The 21228-nt window shown below is 39.7% G+C and overlaps 1 protein-coding gene across 2 annotated transcripts in view; it reads right to left on the bottom strand.

The window, feature by feature from the left end:
- Positions 1 to 21228, bottom strand: part of LOC131683611 (netrin-B-like) — a 208995-nt gene that overhangs the window by 21980 nt on the left and 165787 nt on the right. Inside the window, exons 3-4 of one of the 2 annotated variants that reach the window (XM_058965741.1) lie at positions 19138 to 19287; positions 18774 to 18879 (exon numbers count right to left, since the gene is read on the bottom strand). In XM_058965741.1, coding sequence (XP_058821724.1) covers positions 18774 to 18879; positions 19138 to 19287 — 256 coding nt within the window. The remainder of the gene's footprint in view (positions 1 to 18773; positions 18880 to 19137; positions 19288 to 21228) is intronic. The other variant, XM_058965732.1, reaches the window with a different exon arrangement.

The raw sequence follows: 21228 nt of genomic DNA, 5'->3' as shown, positions 1-21228 counted from the left end.
CAATTTTCAAATATTTTGCAATACAAATTTGGGACAATATTGCTCAAATAATACAATATTACGCATAGAAATTGACCGAATAGACTAACTTTTCTGTAAAGCCAAAGAAAAATTGTAAAAGGTATTGATTTTCTTTTCTTTTACGATTTTGATGTTTTTGTGGTGTTGAAGACAGTTTATTAAGGGGGCCCTCAACTCTCGAGACCTGAAAATGAGCTGTTTTTTTTGGGGAATAAATTGCAAGGTATCCTCGGAATAGATTTTAATTTTTTTATTTTGAAGCTATAAGCGTTGATTTTTAAATTAGAATTTTGAAGACCAGAAAAAAACATTAGCACGAAAATTAAAAAAAATGATGAGTTGATGCATAAATTTTACAAACTTGCAAAATAAAAAAAACCCTCCACGAGAAAACACAGCAATATGTTTATTGAATAATTTTTAAAAAGTATTGAAATTATACCAATACTTTTACGAAAAGTACTACTCGGCATCAGTTTCAATAGCAATGTAATCGATGACGTTTCAAGGTCGCCAATGTTTTGCCTTTCTCATATAAAGAAAGACTGTGCAATCACTCTTAAAACGAACTTCTTAACAGCGTCGTGCAGGACCGAGTCTCATATACTTTTCGACTCAGGTCGTCGAGATCGGAAAATGTCGGTGTGTATGTGCCAAATAATGCCTTTTTTCTCATAGATGACTGCGTCGATGTAAACAAATTTATACTCAAATAAAAGGTTTAGTCTCACCATAGGCTGCCATTAAATATTATTTGGATCGGTGTTCTGGTTCCGGAGTTGCGGGTGGAAGAGTGCGATCACACATTAAATCCACATATGAACCAGTTTTTCCTTGGCTGATTCGATTTTGACAAACTCGATTTCAAATGAAAGGAATAGTATGTTTATTAACTGCTGTCGCATTTATTTTGGATCGGAGTTCTGGTTATGAGTTAAAGATTATTGACTAGAATATATCTTCTAGATTTTGACAGGGGCGTAACTATGGGTGTCCGGCGTGGGATCCCCTCGCGTATCACACCCCCCCTACAATTCGCATCAGATCGAACAATCGAAGGCACCCACTCACATACAAAACAATCGAAGGTCACATACAAAAAGACTTTGTTAGACTTTGCTGTATCAATTTGCTGCTTCCGAAGCTCACAAAGATTTTCTTTCTTCACTCCTTACATTTCCACCCACCCTAGTCACGAAATCTTTTAATTGCTGCACAGCCTTTTTGTTTTGCTTAATTTTCTTCACCGCTGCTATAAATTTAAACACTATCCGTGCTAAGACGACACACACTCGTAAAGTCGAAAAATGGCATGTATAAGCTTCATACTCATGAGTGTGATGATTTCATTTGCCTCTCTGCTGCCGGGTTTTCAACATCGTCATTGACGCATTGTGCTTTGTACCATTTTCCTACTGTGCTTAATATCCCTTTTGTTTGTGTTGGTACTAAACCTAGAAAAACAAGACTAGTGGGTAGCATCAGAACTAGAACCGACAAATATCTACTAGTTAAAACGTCTCTTCACTCACGAGGTTATAAAGACACATGATTACTAGCTTTTCGGATGAGCTGTATAAATTTCTCATCTTTACAACAGCGATTTCAAGTAGACCAGCATGGAGACGTTGGTATGTGTTATTAATGTTATGTCTGCACTGTATAGCTATGAGGTTCAATATTGTATTGTACAAGTATGAGGTTGGGCCAACACTAATGAATCCTTTGGGAACTTTTTGCTTACAGTTCGAGACCGAGAAAAAAAATATATGCATTTACGCTCCCGATGATTCATTTTTGGGGTGCAAAAGATTTAAAATACCATGTCATTGTACATATACCTACTTTATGAGCTAGAAATATTTTAAGACAAACAAGTTATTCACAGAAACAGTTCAATAATTCTACATCGGTTGAGATGGTATGTGTTGAACGATTTTCCCCTAATTTGATCGTCTATCACCCCTTCGAGAGGATCTTAACCATGAACCAAACACCCTTTATATGAGGAATTCCAGGGGGAATCTGACAGAAATTGCAAAAATTAGGCATGATCCTTTTCGATTTAGACCAAATTTGGCACATGTATTGGATATGGAACAACATGTACATTGCCGTAAGACAAGCTTTTGAAGAGGGTGTTTGAACAAAATCGTAACTCGAAATACGTTGGCTGAATTGAAATTATGTCTGAGAAGTAGTTGATGAAACTTTATAAAGAAAATATACAAATCTTTTCTCAACAATCTTGTATCCTGACATTGGAATGAAGTAGTGTAATGTTTGTGAGCCCGGAATCATTTTTGCTTTTTGATGAACGTCTTCCCATTTTGCAGCAACCCTCTTCATATTCCTTCTATGACATATTTCAAAATGAAATTGATATACATATATTCCTTGTTTTGACATGGGTATTGTTTTTCCTTTTGTCAAGGTTTTTAGGAACGTGTCCAATGGAAGTTCAAGTTAAAGTTAAAAATAATCGAAGCTCTTTTTGAGCATAATACGACGCGTGGTGAATAGAAAAAATATTCATTCAAAAATCCATGTTATTCATTCAGTTGAATATTGAATATTTTACACTGACGTCACGAATGAACTGAGTGTTCATTTTTGACAGTTCGCTTGTACTGCTTACACGGACTTAGAAAAATTCTTTACGATTTGCGAACGAATCTAGTCGTCCACAAATTTTTCTAAGTCCATGTGAACAGTACAAGTGAACTGTCAAGAAAAGTGAGGTCAGCTGTGTCAGTAAAGAACCTAGTTGTACAATAATATTCATTACGTTAATTATCTAGGCAAATGTTTTCAAATGTCGGTAAAGCATGTAAAATAACAGTTATCATCGCTTGCATTGTGGCAGGGCCTGCTTTGTTGCGTTTGATTCGATGCTGCTCGTTCGCTTCGTGTAATACTCGAAGACGAATGCATGGATGAATGGGCGATTTGTTCTTTCGACGTTTTCAGCTGCGTCACTGAACATGTCACTATACATTACGCGGACACGTCTGAATAGGTTGATCGTCAATTTATTACTAATTACTATTCTATGTACAAAGCCTGATCGACACTAGAGTAGGGTGACCATACGTCCTGGTTTCCCAGGACATGTCCTGGTTTTTAAATGACTGTCCTGGTGTCCTGGTAAGTCGAGGAAAAAGCTTGATTTGCCCTGGCTTTTCTCCTGTAAGCCTAATAACAGGTGTTCAATAAAAATGAGAGTTTTTTCAGTCATGTAGTTGAAAAACAAAAAAAAAATCTTCAACGAATTCAGTATTTTTTATTAAAAACATAATGTTTATTCTACAAAAAAAAAATGTCAATTAATATTAGAGAAGGGGCCCTGGTCAGCAGTACGACGCAACTTAGTCGTGATGTTCTCGCAAGAGCACTGGACGGCACTGACGTCCTTCTTCCGGATACAATTCCAGATCCTGGTGGTCAACTGCTTCGTATCCTTGACTCGTCAATTATTTTTATACACTAAAGCACTTAGGGAGCCGAAAAAACCCCAATGGGACGGCACTGGGGCAAGTTAGTGGGGTTTCTTTCTTTCGGCACGTAACGCATCATTTTCTGCTCAAGATACTACAGCGTCTTCTTGGCGTAATGGGAAGACGTCTTGTCCGGCCAGAAGACGTACTTCCCAACCGCATGATGCTCCTTTAAAAACGGCAGAAGAATAAACTCAAGACTTCCTCCGCTGTCATTTCCTGGAATGTGGGTGTTCAAGAGCAGCAATGTCTCGCGGTAGTTGTTCGTCATCCACCGGCACTGCGATTTCCCGATCGCTATCTACTCGTCCGTGTCGTCGGGGGACCGAGTCTTCTTCCGAAAGATGATGTCCTCCATCTTGAGGGCCGGCATCACGCAAACTCGTTTCGTCCTTGTTATCGAACAGCTTTTTCAACGCTTCCTTCTTCTTCTTCGTCATCATCTTCGCCGGCGGCCGATATCGGCCTTCCGCTCCACGCTCATGGATGCCAGGATTTGGTAAACTGTGCTCACGGGCACGTTTTCGTCTCGAAAGTGGTTTACCGTAAACTTTTTTCCACAATGGCCAAGTGTTTCGTAAAATCGCACAACACGCTCGCAGAGTACTTGCTGTTTCGACGCCATCTTTGATTCAACTGACAGCACCTGAGCGAAATGAACCATGTCTCCCATTTATACGAAGTTCAGAGAGCAATTGTGTTGGAGAGAAAAAAAATTACGCTCTTTTCATTAATTACAGAAAGGTATTGAAGTCATTCTCATTTTTTATTGAACACCCGTTATGTTTCTAATTGTTGAGTTTTCGCTTTATTCACTCTGCTCCAGAGTACGACAAACAAAACTTAATACACTCGAATCTCTCAATTGTACCATCCGATGCATTTTTGAAGCTCTCGATAGTACCTCGTTATTTCTTTTTCCAACTTACCTTTTTACATGGAAATTGAAAAGAGAAAAAGGCGTTCGTATGTACGTACCATATGAATGAGCTGTAGTCTGTCTGCAACAACATTTGGCAATCGAACAAATCGAACCGATTCCAGTTGTGGACTAAACTCTGGCCGCTAACAATGTCGATGAAACAATGATTCCGGGATCCGAAAAATTTCATCTAGTGCCTACCTCTAAGAAGACACATCGAAGTTTTGGCGATTCTCCTTCTTCTAGAGTTCTCTTGCAAGTGGCTGTTTTTCGTTTTACTGGAAATCCATTTCATAAAAAGGAAAATGGCGAAACAACAATAACTGTCGTGGAATAACCTTATTGAGCGCTCTCTCGAGCTGGTAATTATGGAATCCCTTTAGGATCAATACCATTTCCTAATCAGTCTACTTTTCCATCTCAATCGGATGGGAAGCTACAATCGCGCTAACAGTGCAGTGAATCAAACGAACGCTTCTACATAGAGTCTGCCGTCTATATGTACCGCGCCAGCAAAGCAATCGAAAAATAACAGTTGTCCCAGTGTGGAAAATAATGCACCGTTACTTTTATTGATGCGGTATCGATCGTTTATTTAAAAAAAATGTTTGAAACTCATCAGCAAAATTTGAACAATCTTCGATCCAATACAGTGGTCGTTTGTCCAATCCGCCCATGTGTTCGCGAAATGGAACAATTAATAAAGGCGCATACTCGAAATGCGGTACTGATAGCATTTAAAACTTTGGCCATGGCGAAAAGTTTGGCTATGGGAAACAACATGCAACACGTCGTTGCGCATGTCAATGTTAGAATCAAGATACCCGTTTAGATTGACGAAGATAAGACTGGTGTGAGTCTGCACGATCTATCCCCGCGTATAACCAATAAATTCACTATTGATGTCGAAGTACGTAACGGTGAAACCTGGAGAAACTTTTTTCCAGGTATATCCAATGGTGTTCGTATCGTGAGAAGCAAATCTCAAATCACGCTGCGCACATATGAAGAACAGATCCCTATGTGCCAAACCATGTGTGAAAGCCTTTAATGAAACAACATCAACTGCGAGCAAACCCAACAACATTAACTAAATCACCAACAACCGGAGTTGCAACTCAGCCACCGACGAATGCTGGAACAACAGAATCTACGCACAGCGTGTCCGATCATTGTGATACTGCTTACCAATGGTTGTCATTCGAGATTGCCAGATATAGCGCAGGGAAGCTACTTGGGACCGTTGATGTTTTTGCTTTGCTTCAATGACGTGTATTTAGTTCTGAAAATTTCGCCTGTTCCTGCACAGACTATCTCATAATAATTCGTCTCATTTGCTCAATTCAGGATTTCCGATTTCTCCAACAACAGCATGAAACTTTCGCTGGTGGTGGTGTAGCAAGAACTTCGCATGTGTGCGTGTATAAATCCTAAAAAGCACGGTGATCGAATTCCCACAAAAAAATTCTGGTAGAGCTCTTCCTTTCAGACCCATAGGACTTTTTTACTGACGAAGCTGCCTGCCCGACCTAAGATCTTTGTAACTGCCGAAAACCTGTGGAGAAAGGATAGTCGATTGATAGGTAACGGGGGAGGTAGTCCCCTTTCGACTGTCCTGGTTTTTTACTCGCCTCATATGGTCACCCTACACTAGAGTGTATGGGAATGAGTGACCCAGCAAATCATCATACGTATAGCGATGTAAAGATATCTACAAAAAGTAAAAATCGTTATGAAAGTCGATTTTAGCCTGCAGAAATTTATTTATAATGGCATATTACTAGAAACATGATTGAAATACGACCTTTGATTCGAAGTCCCATTGATGTTCTAGTTAAATCGTGTTCGGTCGGAGTTTGTCGTAGAGCACTGACAACCGATTTTCATATAGCTACAAATATTGAAATTATTGAAAATCGTATTTTTGCTCACAGTTGATCATATTTTACTACGATCAATGTCAGATTAACAACTTAATGAAGTCATTGTGGTCGTTCCTATGTGTGGGAATAGTCAATCAGCAACATGAACATATGTACGACTTCAACATAAATCGCAATGACTCCAAAAAGTTAGATACGACTTAATATATCACAACATAATAAAACCGCTTTCGCGAAAGTACTTATGACTTATCTCATATCTTTGAAATGAGATTGTTGCATATATGGTGAATGTTAATCGGAAGTGCTTGCTTACTTGAAGATAAGATATCATTAAGAAGTCACACTAATTATAATTAAAATAGTTCTGATCAGTCAGCAATGTTCGACAATCCAAACGTCGCCGGTTCGAATCCGATCTTAATAATAGGTACCTGTGGATTGTTTGGCATCGGTTCACAATCAGCATATGCGCGTTTTCTCCCACAGACCCCGCTTTTTACGTATTTTGTTATGCAGGAGATGATTGATGTGTCAATTACTGTTTTTTTTATAATTTGATCATATTTACCGACCAATCAGTGTTGATCGTATATAGTGTTTCGGAATCGTATACTAGTTATGGATATCGTATATAATCTGAGATTCTTTCGCATATCCAATCGTACATACATCCTCTAAAATCCCTTTCATACTAGAAATGATCGCACTTAACGTATATATTGTTGTCAGAAATCGTCAATTTCAATAGCGATGTATGTATATCACCTCCAGCACAGAGAACAGACGTCCATCTTCAGCATTACACTTGTGTAAAAATCCCTAACGTTTTCGAAGATAGTTTGGATATCTCCACCAAGTGCGCTACTATCGTCCCGTTTTTTGTGGCTGATTTCGACTGAATTGACCGGCGGTTATACCTCTACCCAGTCAAACCATTCCAGAACCGGTCAGTATGGATTCCAGCACAAATGCATCAACCGATTGAGTCGGAATTGGTTGTTTCCTTTGAGCCAGATTCCATACTGAATCCATTCAGGATTTCGAACCGGTTCCGGAATGGATTTGACTGACAGTTGGGATAAGTTCATGTGGCGGCACTAGTGTTTTAACGGATATTCGTTCAAAAATTTACACTAATTTTATTAATATATTTGTTCGATCTTGGATGTCTGTTCTCTGTGCCTCCAGTTTGGTACGCATATGCCGATTTTTTGCATTTAGTGTGACTTTTTTGGTGGTATATAAACACGTAGTATTCAGTTGCAACTTGGATATTCGATCGAAAAAGCTGGCTGGGGAATGCGATATAATATCGCGTGTGTGATCGGATGATTCCGTAGGTACATTTGGATGATCAAGTGTGTGTTTGGTATGTAGGTACAATTAGGTGATACGTATGGATTACAGTGTGTGTATTAATTAGGGTAAGTTAACTGTTGTCGCCATAATGTCATTACAGATTTCCAACAGCATCGTGATCCCCGCCACAGTCCCCATACCTTCCAGTCGACCCATTCAAAAGTGTAAATTGTGGAAGGGATTGGTTGCTCCTCGGATTTGTGCATTATTATTAGTATGGGAAAATGCACTTTTTAGCATATCCACGCATACATTATTTCACTCAAATTGAAAAACCTATGCAATAAAAGAGTAGGGTCATATGAGCAAGCATAGAGTTTCTCGGCTACTTAACTGCTTGTCTTTTGCAACGCAGGGTTTCAGATTTTTTGGCATTAAATGCGAATCACCTGGGTCTGCGGCATGGCCGGACAAGCGTAAAGTCACTTAATGACTTATGTTGTCGGAATCTTTTTGTATAGGATTCTAGCCGCCATTTCAAATCGAAATGTTCATAACAAAAATTTCGTGAAATGTAGCATTTCTCAAGATAATATAAATTTTGTTTTAACAACCCAATTATTTTGTTTTTCTCTTTAGGTTTACAAAAATTTAAAAAATAGGTTTTTTAAATTTGTTGTTCCTTTCACCACAAGCAACACATTTTTACCTTAATATCCTCTGATTCGTTTGTCAATTTCCCATATTTCCTGTATTTTTTGTCGTTTCCTTAGTATTTTTAATGTTTTTATTTTGCGCTCAAGTGATGGCAATATGAATGAACAAAAATCGTTTAAAATTATACTCATTGATCTAAGTTGGGCCATATATTCTTTTCTATCTGATCGCAGTATTCTAAAGATTTCGGAAAAACTGACGCAGAGATATTCAACCGTAACAGATATCTCGAAAGACCGCCCAGATAAGCTAGAATTGTTAGATCCTGTCTAAAGCAAGCAAATGACATTACTGGCGACAAGTGTTCAATGAAGGGCTACGGCGTCTACATGCTCATTCCACAAAGTTGAGATAGATGGTGTGGTCACCGAGTCGAGTTTGTCATGCGCGGATCTACTGGAGATAGGAGTTGGGTATTTCAACAACTCCTTGCTTCAGTGAGTTGCGATTTTGAATGGAAATCGCACAGGATGGGTCAAAATAAGCCTCTTCAAACCCATATTTGTGCCGCGCAAATTGTAGCAATAAGACACGATGTGTCAAGTGCGCAAAGATTTATTAGGATGACTCTTGGGTTGTGGATGCTGAAAAGCGTGCTTTTATTGTGGGTAGAGTTCATATGACAAGAAGAGTGCGACTCTGACGATCCCCTTGTTGAGACATCTGTTACTGCTTCATAGGGTCACGATTCGCTGCCTGTATCATTGGGTATTTCGCCAAGGTGTAACCGAAGTTAGTTGTAGTTAGAAACTGCAGTGTGCTATATATCTCCTCATCGGAGAAAAATTTTGGTAAAAACTAATTTTTCTCAACTAAGGAGATAATTGCTGTTGTGAAGCCGAAATAAGAACAATTCAAATTTAATAAAATGTTTTATTTGTGAAATGAATTTTGATATAGCCAGTTAGAAATAAGAGTGTAAATAAAATAGGAATATGCGATTTGGTTGGTAGCAGGAAATGGCAAACGCAGGTTTCTACCTATACACTCAAATGCTACGAAGGCAAGCAAATGAATTGTATTGTTTAGTCTAAATATAAATGCGTAAGAGACATCACGTTTTTTTTCTTCCCATCAAGAATTCGAAGGCCCATTAGTACATGCGAACCTCTCGAAATCCCGCGAACAAGCCTCTCGAATTCCCGCGAACAAAATCGACACCGTAAGCTAACGTCGCGAGTGTTGGATTTGTTGCAAGTGCAACCCATCAAGGATTTAGTTCACAACACCACATTTGCGCGTGAAGAGATCAAAATCTATAACTAAATTAGTTATTTTGCGGTTCGATTTCTTCTCATCAGAATGCGACACTAACTTCGTGACAGTACTAAGCTAGGGCCGGATAGACGCTAGCTCCAAAAACAAATACACGATTTGTGTTTCTGAGCAATACAACACACAATTTGTGAACATAATTAGTGTCTCCGTTTTTGGAGCTAGCGTTAATCCGGCGCTAGCTTAGTAAGTACTGTCACTAAGTTAGTGTCAAATTCTGATGAGACGAAGTTGAAACGCAAATTCCACAACTAATTTAATTAAAAACATGGAGAACATCTCGTGGTCGGACGAGATGAAGGTGTAGCATGATTAGTTTTTATGGGAAACGATTGGTTCGTAGTCGAGAAAATTGTTACGACATGCAAACATGAAAGAGATAATATAATGGTCGATAATTGATTTTCTTGGTACGAATTTGGTCCAATTTGCCGGATCAAGGATATCATGAGCCAATATCTTTATGGAGAGATCTTTGAGATTTCGTATTTCCTTATGCTGATAAATATTATTTCCAAACATGCAAGCTCTAGAAGGACCCAACGCAAGCCGCAGAACAATAAACCCTCAGATTTTACGACTGCTGCAGAGCATCCAATCCAACGCGACGCACCAGCTAATTGTAACACTCCATCATCAAACTAAACTGCCGATGCTGCCGCTACCACTTTAAGGCCCATTTCTGGCGGATTCGGCAAACAAGTGATAAAATTGTCAACCCGTATTAGCTGTTGTGATTCGGTGGTACCCTTTTGTTTTATATCTCTGTCCCTTTATTGTTTGTTTTGGTTTTATCTGGTCACATGGGGAAGGAAGAATCGCACCCAAAGGAACCAATTATATCGCTGTAACAAATCGTGCCCGTACGGGGTTGTTTCGTTGGATCATTGAATTTTAAGTAGCCCGGATATGTTGTAGTGTTTTATGTGATGTATTTTGCTGCATAGCTTGAGGAGGAATTATGTGCTTGTTTGTTGAATTCAATTATGAACACCTTTTTAGGATATTTTTGCTAAATCATGCACTCGTTATTAAAAATACCATCTTAGAATCAACGCAGAATAGAACGGAACAAAGTATCACAAAGAAACGTAGGATACTCGATTCCCAAACTATCTACCCTTATCATCAACCTTTTTCGGAAAGTGGGTCAGCGCCAGAGCTTGAAATGTTTGTTCTTTGATGTTTGTACAACGAGCTGATGAATGATCATTAACGTGTAGCAAATACAAACGTTTCGTGAGTTGTCAGCTTCAACCGATCTAGTTTACAACCTCTAAAATCACGTACATCATGGTCGTTCCGAACAAAACAAACATGTAGCACTAATTCTTGTAGCTCAAAATCACCCCACAAGATCTTTTACTATTCAGCATTTCTTCTCATAGAGACAAAAACCTTTTGCACTTTTCCCACCGACTCTGGTACATTTGAAGTACTTTCCTAGAGAAGATATAATCAACGTTTTGCCTCCCAAGCGTCCCCTCGTCGGAGACCCATACGCGGAAGAACTCTTGCCTGCTTTAGAATTTATAGGCCACAACCATCAACATATTAGTGCTAGATAATCGTGAAGCGATTATAAACTTCCATTCCTCCCTGCGCCCCCTCCCCCCTTGCTTAACCATACGACTTTTACGAGAAAAGTCAGACCGAAAAACTTGTTTCATTATCTCAACTATGTGCCTGGTGCACTCTGAAATCTTCGGCAACGACGACGACGGCGGCACCACCATCATCCTCGTGTATGGTCCATTTTCGCAATGCATTGCATTGGCTGGGGCTTTCGCTCGCTCGCTCTCTCTCTCCCCGGGAGGTACCTCGTGTGTGTTACCGTTTTCCTTTCCAAAGTGGAGCTAGATTTGGATCTTACCAGCGCTTACCAGCACCGCCCTTTGCTGATAGTGTGTTGGAGCGTGCGAAGTCACCGTGTCTTACTTACATTTTTAGGGGTAGGATGGGGTGTAATGCTCAGCGGGAGTGAAAGATGTTACGTTTTTAAAAGTGATAATTAAAATAAAAAGCTTGTTTTTGAATCGTTCATATTGTTTCAACTACTTAACCACAGAGAACAGATCCATGATCGAACAAAAATATTTTAAAAACGTGTGTAAACATTTGAATTAATATAGGATAAACACTAGCGCCGCCAAACCAACTTATCCCAACTATCCGTCAAATCCATTCCGGAACCGGTTCGAAATTCTGCATGAATTCAATATGGAATCTTGCTCAAAGAAAACCGATTCCGACTCTATCGGTTCATGCATTTGAGCTGGAATTCATACTGGAAGTCCGAACCGCTTCCGGACTAGTTTGACTGAGTAGAGGAATAACCGCTGTGAATTCAGTCGAACTCAGCCACAAAAAACATGACGACAGTAGCGCTCCTGGTTTGGATATCCCAACTTCTTTCGAAACCGTTAGAAATTTTTACACAAGTTGAATGCTGAAGATGGACGTCTGTTCTCTGTGACTTAACTATCAAAATTTTGTTACTATTCTCATATCATTACCTATTTTGACAATTTTTTTTACTTCTTTATTGGAGGCTAGGTGTCATTCCAAAATCTAAAATATGTAACGAAACTATGTAAGATTTGTGCGCCTAAATTTTTTTTTATTACTAGAAGGATTGTAATCATTCCTACACCAGCCTATTCAGAAATGCCTAACTTGAATATTGGTAATAATTTAATACCAGCGCATCTAGTGAGAACCGGTAAAATTGAAAAGTGCACGAAAAAGGGGAAAAAATTCCATCAGCTAGGCAAGATTTTTTAAGTAGAGCCGTCAATAGGAGGCACCTAAGTGGTCCAAACAAATACGGAGAGGTTACAAATAGAGGTGCCACGTGTCCGTTTGAATATTTACTCCAAACTGGTAAGCAGTTAAGCAATTTTAAGCAAACCATTCTAAACTAAAAAACATAAATAGGCAGATAAAAATTAAAGATGAAAAGCATGTAGATACTGTATCAATAAAACTTGAACGTCAAACATCTGTTTGTATCATTCGATACTCGCATGCTAAATGAGCAACACCATGGCTATAGCGTCCGGACGCTACAATAGGCAGTAGACGCCATGGGTTTTCGCACACAGTTAAATCGTGTACGAATTTTTCTGGTGCCAGACTCACACTACCAGCACGGCGTATACACGATGATTTGCAAAGTAGGCGGCCAGGGTGGTTTTGGATTAAGTTCAATATTCCAGGATGTAATGTGTGTCTGCTGCTTGTGAGTTAGCGTTTGAAAAAAATAATTTATTTTTATGATTTCCTGTTGCGTTGGCACACATGTTTCATGTGATGTTTTTTTTATAACTAAGATATCTGACAACAAGCTTCTGTAGTTATTTCTAAAGCACGGGCGGACTCAATTAGATTTGCGCTTACAGAATGGCGGGGGTTGGTTTGAGATTTTGTTGAACGAAGGGACTGAGTTATGTTAGAGCAGTTTTACTTTTGATTTGTTTTCAAAAAGTTAATCTATGGCGATACTTGGTAGTCAACCCAAAAGTAATACCATCTGCAACCCAAAAGTAATGCCATCTGACCAAGACAAAGCACTGATTGGATGTTATCACAGATACACGTTAGTATTTTATATCGTTCGAATTCCTTAGGGCATGTTCAGCAGTACAATATTCTAGATGGCAGTTTCAAAGTGGAATTGGAACGGAAACAATCACATTCCCAGCAAAGAACCATCGCCAAATTCTGACTATTGGCAGCGCTGTTAATGTTACGCATTTCGATGTGTAGCAATGTTCGAGGGCAAAGAACTCGGGTTGGGGCGTAGAGGTCGATTTGTCCAAGGAATTCATGCCAGTTGCTTATGCATGCAAGACGTATGACTTTTTGGATTTGGGATTGAGCGTCTAACTAGTGCTAATTTTGGTGCTCGTTTAGATTTATCATTTAATTGGCACCAAGATGGGGCTAGTTACTGATGAGGAATATCCGAAACGCTAAAAACTATTCTTTTGGATATTTTGGCTAACTAGATTTGTCTCAACTGATCGACCCGGGAAGAAACCGTACTGGCAAGTACTTACTTACATACGACGAGTTAGTTTTCCGTATTGCAGAAAGAACCGATTGTTCTGAAATGGGAATACATCCATATCCACCGCATCAATGAGAATATCGCGGGCCACGTTTCGTGCTCAATAGCAGTTGTGAAGAATCTCGAGAAGTAGCTGGCAAATAGGGAGCATTTTGCTGCCGTCGTAGTCGCTACCTCGCTATTGTTAACCATCCTAGACGGATGTCCCGTTTCCTTTCTCTTGGTACTAACAAAAGTGCAGAAGCCCTTGTGGGATGAATGGTTTTCTTGACGTCGAAAAAAGGGATTAGCTAGCATATTAAATTTAAACTAATAATTCATTTATTTGGTTTTTCACGTAAGTGTTAATGCCTTATTTAAGACTTTTTGATATCCAACGGAAAAACGAACGAAATGGTGAGTGAAGCGAAAGCACTTATGTAAAAAAAAATCCCCCAAAGGCGAGATTCGAACCCGCAACCTTCGAGACTCCGGCCCAATGCACTAACCCTTATGCTATCCCTGGGGATAATGACGTCCCAGAAAGAACACATGATTATCGCATTGGCGACGGTGATCGTATCCTGTCTGCCAATGCGAGAGCACACACAACATTTGATCTATTTAATTCCCCGCTAGATAGGAAGGCACGGATTTTTTATTATCGTCTGGTGTCTAATTTTTAGTTCATTGCCCATCGTACTTCGGTGGGTGACAGCTAATGAAGTCTGTCAATTTCTGGTCCCTTGCCCAGTTACTAAATTTAGATTTAGATTCACCAAAAGAACGTTTTCGAATATTTTGCGCTGTCAGTACCAGAGTTAAAAATATTCAAAAGAGTTAAAAATATTCAGTCGCGCAGCTGAAAACGTCAAACGAATAAACCGCCCATTCATCCATGCAGATTTTCATTCGTCTCCGATTATTACACGAAGCGACCGTGCAGCCACGAATCAAACGCATAAAAGAAGGCCCTGGCACAATGTAAGCGATGATGATTGTTGTTTCATATGCTTTACAGGCATTTAAAAACATTTTCCTAAATAATTGTACGATATTCAACGCAATAAATAACATGGATATTTGAATGAATATTTTTTTCTATTCACCGCGAGTCGCACTAGGTTCATTTTCAGCCGTCAAAAAAGAACTTCGATTATTTTTTGTCAGTACCACCCTATAGACAATTTGACAGTTGTAATATTTTCCAGTCGACCGATGAAATCGGGGGTGGACAATTTTCGTCTCTGTATTAATCACAAAATTTAATCTCTGTAAATCCGGTTCCAGTTTTAAAGACCGACTAAAGGGTGATCAGAATCAAATTGCATCACCTTCAAATTGTTGTAACTTTGATTCCATTGGGTATTATCTATTGAAATTTTAGGTGAATTTAGTTCAGTGCGTATTGTTTATATTCTGAAAGTAGCTTTTGTGCAACCGTTGCGAAAATAGAGTCGGAAAAACATCAGCGGCGTAAACAATGTTTACGCAGGAACCTAGAAAATCCAAATCTCTTTCACCGTACTGTTAGAAAGAAGCTGGGACTGGTCAAATCTAGGGTAAGTCGTATTTAAAACGACGCAACGAACATATGACCGTCGATAGACCAAAATAAATATCCGTAGAGTTTGTAACCCGCCAGGGTAACAATTTAGTGGAAATATACCCTTTTTTGCGTATACACTCCGTAGAGTGTATTGTTTACGTAAAATTATGCTCACCGCTGTTCGGTACCGTTCACATTTAGTTGTAAATTTTTGTTCATTTTCGCGTTTGTGAACGGTTTTATTCGTACAGATAGGTTAGATAATTTTTGTTTTATGTTTGTGAATTAGTAACATAGATTTTAGGTAGGCTACCGCACTTCTCTTGCGAAAATTCGTGTGCACTGGTTATGCTGCTCATCGTTGACAGCTGTGCGACAAGGCGGTTGGCAGTTTGTTTTGTTTGAGTGAGGAAGGCGGCCATCGGAAAAAAGCAGAAAGTGACGGACCACAGCCAGGAACAGACGTTCCAGATTTATTCCTTTTTTTCGGGACAGTTTCCCGCCACCGTAACAAAAGTTCAGTGCGCGCGTGTGACGGCAAGTGAAATCCGCCAGTGTATCGGTGTGTGGTCCGGGCATACGAAAAAGTCCTGGTGTAGGGTCGCCGAGACGGGAAGCTAATCGCTAAGGAGCTACTCGCTTCCCCGGCTAAATAAAAAGGACCCAAGTGACACCAGTGCCGTTCTCACTGTGGAGGATCAGTCGAACGAGCCAAGCTCTCCTCCACAGTTAATTGCCAAGGAGAACGAAGCAGAGCGGACAAAGGTTCCCCCTGGGAAGTTTACTGCGGTAACTTCCGGGATCGTTTACGGCGAGTAGACGATCCGGCGATTCGTCGCTAGGGAGGTTCCAACAAGGGAGCCAAGCTCACCTCCCTAGCTAAAAGCCAAGGACCGCTGCCGGAGCAGCCAACGACACCAGCAGGAGAACGCGGCCGTTGTGTTCCCGGCCGGTCGGAAGAAACCGCCCGCCTTCCCGCCATCGTCAGAAGCAGCTAATCCACTTCATTGACAGAGTGCAGCAAAGAGGAGATTTGGTGGAATAAAAGTCGGCAAATCTATTAATTTATTTGTTTGTTTACACTTTTTTCTTGTGAAACGAAAATCCGAAATTCTGTAGAAGCACCTAGGCCGCCCTGAAAAGAAGGGTACGCCGGGCAAATAAGAACCCGAGTAGCGGGCAAACCCCTACTTACAAGTTGGAAGGATCAGAAGCGGGTAGTCGAAGCTTTCAAGAGACGTCCAAATAGTTCAGTGAGAACTACGTGGAGATAAAACTGCATAACAAAACTTTTGCGCAAAACGAAAAAAAAGGTGAAAGACTTTACACATACAGCGTCCAAAAGACGCCAAATCGCGATAAATGGCAGAAAACAGTAGGGAAATCACATACGCAGAAGCTTTACACTCCACAGTTGACGAAACCGCATTTTTTCGTAAGCGATGACGAAACTCATGGGAAAGTAGCTTGCAAGCACCTTTCAGGGCTCCTTTGCTTCACTCTCTTAAGTCAGCATCCCTGAGAAGGTTAGAAAGGTTAGTTAGAAGTTTTCCAAAAAATACATGATTTGGCAAGCAAGCTGTTCGTATGGCCTGCGTTAAGTCAAACCGAACTGAGTGCCATATTTTTTTTCTATTATTGTTCATGTTCAAATGCATTTTTAGATATTTTTTACCATTGACATAGCATGTTAAGAAACATTTATTTGCTTTCGTCTATTATTTGTGTTCCCAAAAATAAATAGATGTGGGTGTTGATAGTACTATGTTGGATGCGATAGTGTTTTTAGAGCATTTATCTCAAAATGGCGCTTGGTTCTCTATGGCTTAACACAGGTTATATGAAAGACAGAGCACCCGGTTCGTGACAACTGGAACGGTCAATGGGATGGGGCACTTTAATGAATGCCTTAAAAAGCGTCTACTTCTGAGGTCTCACGATGGCCCTACGCTTTTCTGGCTAGATTCAGTCTGGTGCCATTAGTTGGAATATGTTCTGAAATGGTAAAAGATTAAACAGGTCAATTTCTTGCCGAAGCATCTTAATCCCCCGAACTTAAACTTCCATAAGCGATCGTTTTACACCGTTGTACCATCGCAACATTTCCAAGGAGCTCCACAAGAAAGGGCTATTAATGTTGCTCCGAAATGTTCCGGGCTGATGATAGTGGTGAACGTGATGCCGAAATGCAATAAAATTTCATCTTATTCCCGCAAACCCTGTGTAGTGGTAGCGGGTGAAGTACGGGCTAAACTTTTCGTGAATGATTGCGGAAATTTATTGTAGTAGTTTGGCGAACATTTTCCAATGGGTATTCGCTGTTCTGTTTGAATGGAACAATTTAAGTGTAATTTTATTGTTGAATGAGTTACAATCAGTACATGATAGGATGGAAATCGGGCATCAATTATTTGTATTTGATGCAACTTCTCTCTTGTATTAGGTTCTTTACTGGCACAGTTAACCTCACTTTTCTTGACAGTTCGCTTGTACTGTTTACATGGACTTGGAAAAATTTGTGAACGACTAGATTCGTTCGAAGAAAATCGTAAATAATTTTTCTAAGTCCATGTAAACAGTACAAGCGAACTGTCAAAAATGAACACTCAGTTCATTTGTGAAGTCAGCGTAAATTATTCAATTGAGTTCTACAAGATGACGACACGAATGAACTCAAGATGAATACAGTTCATGTTTGACAATTCTCGGTGGTTTGTTTACTTTGTCAGTTGCATGAGAGTGAGTGCAACGGGTGCTCATCCGTTACATTCGAACTCACGTAACCCACATGCAAACAAACCACCGAGAATTGTCAAACGAAGTTCATCCGGCTCAATTTGCGGGGTTATGTCGGTTGGTGTAAAACCTTATTGTCAATCTCTAGGTAAATGAAAAGGTAGCTATTTGAGATTTCAACTAGAATTCCGAAATAAACACAGCAACCGAGGTTGGCTTCAAAGTCGTCCAATAGAGGACGCTCGTTGCACCAACGTTGGACGACTTCCAAATAATCGTTTAACAGACGTCCATCGTTAGACCCCCGTGGAACGATTTTGAAACAATTTTTTTGATCTCAGTGCCCAGTAAAGTTCAGAACGGAAATGAACTGGACTTCTGGCTGGTTCCAGTTCGTTCACGGGCTCCAGTGACACAACCGATTCTAACTAGAATCGGTTATGTCACTGGAGCCGGAATACGGGCTGGAACCAGCCAGAATTCCGGTTCGTTTCCGGCTGAGCTTAACTGGGTGGGAGTACGGGCGAACTTCGCTCTAAACCGGTTGCGCCTGAATGCAGTCCGGATCCTGACACTGTTACTAAAATCAAATGAGATACACGCTATACACGGGTAGGTGGCTTTAGTGTGCCTCAATTTTTTTCGATTTTGTTCGTTGTAGAAATCATTTTCAATCTAGATTTTAGTAAAAGCCCTGGAATCCTGGGCTGGAATGTTGAGCATGCAGTACAACAACGGTAGGGGTAGTTAATTTCGGACACCATTGCATAAACGTAGTGTTAGCCACATCCGGTAAAATAAAAAGCAAAAGGGCACTTACTTACCCCTTCCGGCGTCCGTCCGATAGGAAGGCGCCTCCGGATCATGTCGCTGCGGATCGGGTGCCGTGTTCTGGGGATGAACGATGCTGATGACGCGTGGGATCTCTGTGAAAAAATAGAACAAATGTTAAAGTTACTGAATGTTTAAATATCGATATTAACTTTTCAAAAGATTTGTAAACAAACTAAATTGAAAGAAATAAAGAAATTGCTTCTATGAAGGGTAAAGAAGTGGATTAACGTGATATTTTTCTTAACATTCAACTCTGCAGCGGAATAATGACTGAAACAAGCTTGCTTACAACCATTTTGAAGAATTAATATTGATATGTTGTCTACAAAATGCGTAAGTGTACAACTTACTTATGCAGGGAGCAATGTGCGACCGACTCTGCTGGTAACCACGGGCGCAGCGATTGCAGGTTAATCCCGTAACCCCATCCTTACAGGGGCACTGTCCTGTTGTATGGTTGCAAGTTTTGCCGGATGAACCGATCGGATGACAGTCGCATGCTGGAAGAGATAAGAGAAATATATCAGATGCAACAGTAATTATTGGGGGCATCAAAACATATGTTATTCTTGGTCTTTTCCAACGCAGCCAGGGATGCCAACCTTCCAGATTTCTCTGGATTCCTCCAGATTTTTAAGCGTCGTCTAGACATACAGATTTATTTTTGTCTGATCCAGATTTCAGAGATTTTGTCCAGATTTATCCAGACAATATGAAAAATAACTAAATAAAATACAAGAAGGCTTCGTTGATTCTTAAACCACTATTTGAAAATAGTTGGGAACAGTTTTTTCGCTGAAAGTCACCTAAATTTTCCGAATTTTCGTCAACTGGAAGTTCCGGCAATCCACAATGCTGAATCCCTAGAAATTCAAATTTAATCTATTTCACGGATTCTCTATGTTGAAAATTAAGCATTTGAAATATAAAAGCGAGCGCAACTATAGAATTTTCAGTATGTCGAGACATATTTGTTTGACAACCAAGCATATTCCATCAATAAAATGTACAAATACAGCTCATAGATGGAGCTTCCTAAAAAATAGCCCATCCAGACAATTCCAGACTTTTTCAAAAAATATTACAGATTTTTTGGAAAAACACTTGGCATCCCTGAACGCAGCTGGCGTTAAAGATGCGCTGTCGAGCTTTTTGTATTTTAAAGGTGTACGCACACGAGGCGACAGGACACACGCTTCAAAAAATATTCACTATGGATGTGGTTCTATCTATATTCTTACGCTATTGCTGTCGCTACGTGCGAAAAGGTAGAACAAAATCCATGGAGAAATTTTTTGTGGTGTGTCCTGTTGCCTCGTGTGTGGGCAATATAAATGATAAATAAAAACTATTTAGAGAAATAGATGAACAGATCAGCATCCTTCTATTCAACCATCTTGATCCCTACTATCACTTTGCTTGGTTAACTGTCAAAAATGTTAACCCATGTGGCGGAAACTATTTTACAACCGATAGTGTCAAACAAAGAACCATTTACATTTTCGTCCGACATCAATTTAAATCATTCTTTAAGTTTTAATAATCCAGCTCTGAATTATCTGTTTGGATAAAACAACACTAATATTTGTACAAAAAATAATTTGAACACTGTTTTAATCTTAAGTTGATTACGTATTATTTTAAAACCTCTTAAGTGCTTACCTATAAACACTTAAATTATCTACATCTAAACAATGGAACCGCATGCCAAGTGCAATCTTATTTCCATTTTCTTGGAAATCCGAATTGAGATTGCCTTCGGGCAAAATTCAACGAAAGCAAATTTGAAAATTGAAAAAAAAATGTTAGCCTTTTACACCGACCTTGCGAACGAGATCCATCGAACGAGTATAGCAATTTTCCACTAAGGCCATATCTTTTTCGGCCAGATTTTTGAATAAATTATTAATAAATAGTTTGTTAATTTCAATCTGCTTGAAGCCTCCGGATGGTGTCCACAAAACACGAACATTCAACAACGCAAGTGATGTTTTTTGGCAAATCTTCATTTAATGGGTGCTACAGCATTCACTCCACATAACCTTATATTATTAATTTTATCAACATGCGAAAATCACCAGCCTTCGAGGCTGCGAGAAAAGTCACGGCGAGAAAAAAAAGCATAAAAATATGCATGGCACATCGGAAAGCAGAATGTGAACATGATTTCCCGGGAGGGATTTTCTTCGGCTGAAGCGAACAGAACAAAATCTCGTTCCAGTGACTTGCGATGATTGAGGACATATTTTGCGCGATCCGAGCAGGCGGAGAAAAAATTGCACACACCAGCAGGTGCAAACATTCGCATGATGCTTTTCCCTCGGTGCTACTTGAGGGAGGTATCAAATTTCAGACATAAACGCATTATTAAATTATAGCAGGCAGTGGAGATCACTCAACGTGAATAGCGTGCCGTTTGCGAACATTCCAATCTAATAAGC

The sequence above is a fragment of the Topomyia yanbarensis genome, chromosome 1 (genome assembly GCF_030247195.1).
Source record: "Topomyia yanbarensis strain Yona2022 chromosome 1, ASM3024719v1, whole genome shotgun sequence".
NCBI classification, from domain to species: Eukaryota; Metazoa; Arthropoda; class Insecta; order Diptera; family Culicidae; genus Topomyia; species Topomyia yanbarensis.
The sequence above is the reverse complement of the archived record's forward strand: the minus strand, read 5'-3'. Positions and strand labels throughout refer to the sequence as shown.